Here is a 7,305-nt window from a genome sequence, read left to right as displayed (position 1 = left end):
CATTTGAATGTCAGGGGGTTCCTTGGCCTGGATAGAATATTGACAAAGGAATTAAAAGCAGCTCATTAGAACATGAGTTATTCCTCAAGAATGTCATTAAATTGGTTGCTAAATAGTAGGAGCATTTTCACTCCCTCCTTGACAGCAACCTTCCAGATGCTCAATTAAATATTTCTCTCTGAAGAGTAGGAAGAGTTTCAGTAACCAACTTCTAAAAATCACTTAGTGTCAAGCTTCATAGATAACTCAAAGAGCCAACTCCAAATGGCTTGCAGCTAGTAAGAATGATCTTACATACATTTTTTCAAAGATCAAGGGCAGAAAAAAGATAATTGCTACAATTGGTTATTTACTTAAAAAGGCTCCTTTTCTGAGCATAGTGAAATTGTGGCTGCTGTGTCTAGTTTCTTTTAAAATTTTATATGGTGCTTTTTTGAAACTAGGTCACTCTTCGGAGCTCATCCATTCAAGAAAGTCTATTCCTACACACACCCCATCTTTTACGGCTCCGATTTCCTCTGATGATCTTAAGAATACTACTTTTTCTACTCCATCCAACTACACTCCTAGCCCAAATGAATTTACTATTGAATTTTTCAAAAATTGCTAGAATCTTTTAAAAAAATATAATGACATTCCATTTAAATAAAGAAAGTGCAACTAATTTCTGACAACCAAATAAAGCAGCTTCCATAAGAGAACTAACAGTTCTATAGCCATTAAAAAAATTAAAAATGAAATAAAATAATCCAATGGCCATGATTGTGATACTATATCTTGGCTGCTTCAGTACTTCACTTGTTTTGGTGATGCTTCGGTCAAGATTTGATGAACAGCTTGCTGGAAAAAGGAAAATAGAGATAAAAGTATCAAGCTTTTGAAGACATTTCATTAATATAGAATTGTTATTGTTCTGAGTTACCTTAATACATGTCAGAGCATAGTCAACATCATTTTCTGATATCTGGTAATGCAGAACAATTCTGATGCTGCGCATAACAAATCAAAAATGGAATTTGATCAATCAGTTTGGTATATGAGACAACTGGAAACATCATCATAATTTGGAGGCATATGTGATCAGTTTAATAAGATTTTTTTTTTATGAAATTTGATTGATAACAAGTAAAAAAACATAAGCCCGAGTTTTTGGGGTTCATGAATTAGAGGTTGCAATAAAAAAATATGAGAAACCACAGTCGTCATCAGCATTGTTAAGAGATCTAAATTTGAGCCTCTTCAAATTTTTTTAATTGGTTGATGGATTTATATGTAAAAGTTCACAAAAAATATAATGAAGTATTAATGCAAAAGAGCAGGGATGTCAAAAATTGACCCGACACATTAACTTGATTAGGAACGGACACAAAAAATCCGGGTTCGGATTGAGATGTATAATTTTCAGGTTTGCTTCGGGTTGCATTTCTAAACCCATTTAATTTCTTAGGTCGGATTTGGGTTAGGGTTTTCAAAAATTGTCCCTACACCAACTCAGCCCAAACCTAACTAAAAAAATTTGAGTTCTGGTTGAGTAGAATAATTTTCTGGCTAAAGAAGCTAACCAATTTAATTTTTCGGGTCAAGTTAAAAAACCTTATTTTTTTAAAACTATTTCCTAAGATGTCATTGTAAGAAAAATCAAAATTTGCATCCTATTATTTTGTTTTGCAAGTTAATTCTATCCTAAAATTGATGTTCTCCAAGCCCCATCCATGGAAGTAAGAGCTATACGCTGTTAAAATTTAAACAACTACTTAATTTTTTAGGAACTTTACTGTATTTTTGGGCTGCCAAATTTTTTATTTATGAAAGAGGCCTTATCTTTGGGTGATATTGGATAAATTGAAGAGTTAAATACTCCGCAAATGAAAATATAGTGATCAAAGGCGTGATTATGTACAAAATTCTTGATATCAAGAAATATTAGTTTAGAGCTGTACCTAGTTGAGCTTGAAGGAAACACAAGCACGCCACGCTCTCGCTCTTCCAAGACTGGACACAGCCTTTCAGGTGATAAAACTGAAGTATCTATGATGGTAAAAAAGACCTATAAAAAAAAAAAAAAATTAAAGCGACTACATGACTCTCAACAAATAATTTATTTGAGCATAGATTTTGGGCTGAATTGTAGGCAACTAACCATATTGGTCTCCACAGACTCTTTGTCAACACTAAATTGTTCAATTTGACTTAGTCCCTCTGAAAAAGGAGAAATAATATTAGCAATCATAAGAAATATTTCAAACAACATAAGAATAGGAGTAAAGTGCCAAAATAGTCCCGTTTATTTATATGAGGATATTTAGTTCGAGCGTCTATAAAATTATTAAATTAGCCCTATTTATTAGAGGCTAAATAGCGCTCACTGCGAACTATTTCAACCTACGTTAAAAGAGTCTGAGAATCAAGTTAACACTTTTACGAACTCTGAGACTAAAATAGCCCCCTGCTAGAGTCAGGGGACCATTTTGTCACTTTTCTCTTAAGAATAGTAAAGGAAACTAAAAAGTTTGCAAAAACTGCTTCACTGTTTATAATGACAAATTAAGACTTTTTTTTTGGCAATTTAGGTGCTAAATCTTTAAGCATGCGGCTCGAACTCATGGCATTGGAAAACAATCTTCTCCTTTAACTACTGGGCCATTGAACCCTTCCTGATTCTCAAGTTTCATTGAAAAACTAACAAACAAAAAAGAAGTCTTGTAAACTTGGTGTTGCGAGATGGGACCTGCCATCATCTTCGCCTTTCGATGATCATCTTCTAGCTTGTTAACGTTCTCGCTCAAAGCAACATAAGCAGCAGCACAAAGTACTCCAACTTGCCTCATGCATCCACCTAAGGCTTTCCTAAGCCTTCTAGCCTAAATACAAAAATAAGTATGGTGAAAAGCAATCTTTAGAGGTACTTTTTAGTGCTTCTTGCTAAGTTTACACATTTACCTTTGCAATAAAGTTTTTTGAGCCTACAAGAACAGATCCAGCAGGAGCCCCCAAACCCTTCGACAAGCAAACCTGAACGAAATTACAATAACAGAAAAATAATGAAAAGCTCTGGTATTAGTTGAGGTAAAGTTTGCACCACTAAACAAGTAAAAAATCAAATCATATGTGGACTTAAGAATATTAACAGAAATACCGAAACAGAATCGGCAGCCTGTACAAGTCTGTGAACAGGAACTCCCAGAGCCTGGTAAGCAAAACTAAAACAATGAGATAATAAATCAAGCTATTAAGCAGATAATTTAAAATACAAGATATAAACATGATATACTAAACTGAAGCATGCTTTAACATAGAAGATAAACGAATAATAAAGAAAGGAAGATTTACATAATAACCACTCAATTCCTATGTACATAACTAACACCTAAACTTCAAGTATTACAAACATACCACCTTATCTATCCATGAAAAGGTGTATTTCACTTTTTGAAAGTAAAAATGGTGATATTTTTTATGTGATGTGGAAAATTCAAGTGATATAAATGTAAAAAAAGTAAGGTTTAGGTGTTAGATAAGCAAATAAGTAAGAATTGGGTTGGTATGTACGTAAATGCCCCAAATTGAAATTAGAATATCAAATATATAGGATGTTATAAAAAAGGAGAAAAATAGAAAAGTAGCATATTTGGACCGAAATTTGATGTTAATGTAAAAAATGTTTATGAGCAGTTGAAAACAGCTAATTTACAAGTACTTTCTAAGCAGTGCTGAAATACTTACTACAGAAGCATTAAAGATGCGTGCTCCATCTATGTGAAGCTTCAAACCGTGTTTCTTAGCAATCTCTCCAACTCTATCGGTATATTCAGCAGTAAGGCATCTACCTCCACAACTACAGCAAGGATACAAAAAAGAAAGAAATAGAGGGGTCAATTGCAAAATTGAGAATGCAAATTTGAAAAATGCGGTTTACAGTATATTATTAAAATAATCTGATGTGGGGAAATGTATCCTAGTTTTATATCATCAATTTTGCTAGACAAAAAGCATATACTGCAGGAAAACATTGTCATAATAAATTTCAAGAACAATATAAAATGTATATTTCATTAACCACCTCTCTAGCATCCAAAATCACAGTATTCTCAAGTCAAACAATTATTTCCTTCCCAATTACCAGCTGTTGGTTTTGTCTCCTCAAACAAATCCTTTTTGCTATTTTTTAAATTTTTTTCATTACTAAAAAAAATTATATTACTAAAAACAACATTTTACAAGCTTGAACGAAATATGCAAGTAAATCTAAATTTAACAAAAAGAAATTCAGGTATGGGCGGGCCACTAGGCCATACAGGTCGAAGCATATACAGAGAAAGGTTATTCCAGCTTGGCAGTTAAGATGCCTGAAAAGTCCACAGACACCGAAAAAATTATTCTGCAAAAGTAGATACTTCACCTACAAACCGACAAACATTTGCTCTTGAATCTGTAGGGACAGAAAAATGTCCACGAAAATATCGGTGGCATAAAATTGTTAATTGTGGGGTCTAAACTGCCTTAATTGCCTTGGATTTCAGAGCAACCGAATACCATTTGCAATAACTTGAACCTGTAACAACAGAAGAATATCCAGGAAACTATTGACCACAAAAAATTGTTAGGGTCCCCTTAATTATTTTGAATCAGTTTTGTGTTGATTTCAAAACTGATGGTTACCAAAATCAAAATCTCTTCACCTTTGAGTTTTAAAGATTGATAACTGCCAAAACTTAGATTCATTCAAAATTAAAACTTTACAATTACCATATTATGTTGCGCAATAAAAGAAGATTAAATCAACAATTACAATTATCTACAACCACAAGCAAATAGAGAGAACAGTGGGAGACAAATGAAATGGAGCTCCCAACCCAGAAAAGAGAGTAGTTTTTAGGTGTTCGCAGATGGAGGAAGTCTACCTTTTCAATGTGAATTGCTGGTTTCAGTTCCATCAAAAGAAGGAGCATTTGATTGGACCCTTCAATAGATGAGGGGAGTGATAGAGACAACAATGCCGTGTTTTTTTGTACATCCAGCCTTTTATCTTCGCAGTAAGTAGCAGCATTCTCTCTCTTCCATTGGCATAAATAACTTGCTATTATGTCTTCATTTATGGAAAGTGTAATTTCTTCATATACCATTTTTAAAGACTCATAGATTGTCAGTCTTTGTGTGAATGGGAATATAAATGAATCTAACTGAATCACATAAACTAAGTCTTATGATTGTGAATATGGTGTATGTGTTCTTCATCTTAATTTCTGTTTACTCAAAAGTAAATAATTATCAAACAATTAGTATCAAAGTAATACTATGATGAGATAACAATTTGGAATCTTGAAAATGGAAAGTTAGACGAATTAAAGAACTTTGGGCTCTAGAGAACTATGATGCAAACTATTTTAATCCAACAAGGTCTAGTGAAAGTCTCCTGGGGAAGTTGAAGATTTCAAGGAAAATAAATAACGAAGGCGTGAAAAAAATGAGAAGGCTCTTCAAGAATTCAACTGTTTTTAATAATTGAGAACTTGATAGAGATTTTAAAGAGACAATTGCATGAGGCTTGTGCCTTAAGTTGAAGTCTCTACACATGACTAAGAACCTCTCCAGCTTATATTAGAAGCAAAGATTATATTTACATACGAAGTACATTAATCAAATCACATCTAAATGAGTTCAATTCTATTATTTATGACTTAAATAATTTTGATGATGAGAATCAAGTATTATTATTATTGTGATCTTTACAACCTAAGATATTATGTTACATTGTTATGATAATTTAAAGTATGTCAAGAATTCACTTCAATTAAACAAGATGATTGTAAGATAAAGAATGACAAGCATGAGTTTTGTGGCTTAAGGTAAAGTCTTTATACATGACTAAGAACCTCTCCAACGGCTTTATTTTAGAAACAAAAATAAAATTTACATGTGAAGGTACACCAATCAAATCACATCTAAAGGAATTCATTCTATTAGTCATGACTTATAATTTTGATGATGAGGATAAAATATTATAATTATTGTGTTTATTACAACCTAAGATATTATGTTACATGGTTCCGATAGCTTAAAATACCTTAAAAATTCACTTCTATTAAATGAAGTGATTTTTACGATAAAGAAAGAAAATTAGCCAAACCAAAAAGTGTATTGCAGGTTCGAATGAGATATATGAGCAAGGGTCCTACTCTAATCAAGATAGAACTAAGCTTCAAAACAAATTTATAGGAAGTTCTAGGTTGGAGCGGTTTCTGCTACTCTTACAAGTGGTCCTTATATCAGTTATTCTTGTCAAAGTGCCACTGTGTTATGCCCTATACTATTACTCATTGTCAAATAGTTTCTAGGCGTCCACGGAAGGGAATCAATCAAGTTTTTTTTTTTTTTTTAAGTTCCACAAACCTCAATTAATATCACAAACTTTCTCCTAGGATTACCTTGCAATTTTACAGGAAGATTTATCTTTCATCTAGGAATTTTTTTTTAAGAGGATTTGATGATTCCACCTTTGAAAATAAATAAGCATTTTTCCCATTTGTTAAACCCTGGCCTCGCCCCCACTCGATTTATAGAAGCAAGAGAGTGGTAGGTGGGAGGTAGGTGAGCGGTAGGTGAACGGTAGGTGGGAGGTGGGAGGTGGTAGGTGATAGGTGAGCGGTAACACATTACAAAAGTACCATTTTACCTAATTGGGGTCAAAATAACAATTCTCCACCTTGACCCTCAATTGAGAAGCTTCGAAGTAAAGATTCCCTCCACCTGGCCCCTGAGAGGCCCTCAGCCCTTGCTTGAGTCTGTTAGGTCCAAACAGTACATGGACTTAGCAATCACGGTTCTTCCGATAAGAGAGTACAACCCCTTTTTCCTGACTCCTTGTATGACGACACGAGGGCCTTTGGTTACTCTGATGCAGCAATTCTCTGCCTTGAATGAGCATCCGTTTGACTCCAACGTACCTAAAAAAATCAGATTTCTTTTTAGCTCTGGTACGTACCTGACATTTTTCAGTACTTGTTCAACTCCATCAAACATCCTTATCCTGATTGATCCACTTCCAACAACCCTGTGGGCTTTATTGTCTCCCAGTAGAACGGACCCATCATTTTTCTGTTGCAGTGTCTCGAACCAGTCTTTGTGAGGACACATGTGAAAAGAACACCCTGAGTCGAGGATCCACTCCTTACTGGATTTAGATTCTGTGATCACCAGGGCCTCAGCAGAATCGTAGTCATCAGAGGCTACGCTTGCTTCTCCTGATTCTTCTGGCTCTTCTTGATACTTATTCTTCATGTCTGGGCAGTTCCTCTTGAAATGACC

General features: G+C 34.1%; 1 protein-coding gene across 1 annotated transcript in view; it reads right to left on the bottom strand.

Annotated features, from left to right (window-relative positions):
• Positions 1–646: 646 nt before the first annotated feature.
• LOC110027694 (probable low-specificity L-threonine aldolase 2) overlaps positions 647–7,305 on the bottom strand; it is an 18,340-nt gene continuing 11,681 nt past the window's right edge. The window contains exons 3-10 of the mRNA XM_020729211.1: positions 3,724–3,835; positions 3,137–3,187; positions 2,941–3,012; positions 2,729–2,861; positions 2,141–2,199; positions 1,941–2,047; positions 923–989; positions 647–840 (exon numbers count right to left, since the gene is read on the bottom strand). Coding sequence (XP_020584870.1) covers positions 787–840; positions 923–989; positions 1,941–2,047; positions 2,141–2,199; positions 2,729–2,861; positions 2,941–3,012; positions 3,137–3,187; positions 3,724–3,835 — 655 coding nt within the window. The 3' untranslated portion in view covers positions 647–786. The remainder of the gene's footprint in view (positions 841–922; positions 990–1,940; positions 2,048–2,140; positions 2,200–2,728; positions 2,862–2,940; positions 3,013–3,136; positions 3,188–3,723; positions 3,836–7,305) is intronic.

The sequence above is a fragment of the Phalaenopsis equestris genome, unplaced genomic scaffold (genome assembly GCF_001263595.1).
Source record: "Phalaenopsis equestris unplaced genomic scaffold, ASM126359v1 Scaffold000436, whole genome shotgun sequence".
Lineage (NCBI taxonomy): Eukaryota > Viridiplantae > Streptophyta > Magnoliopsida > Asparagales > Orchidaceae > Phalaenopsis > Phalaenopsis equestris.
This window is presented reverse-complemented; position numbering and strand designations above follow the sequence as displayed.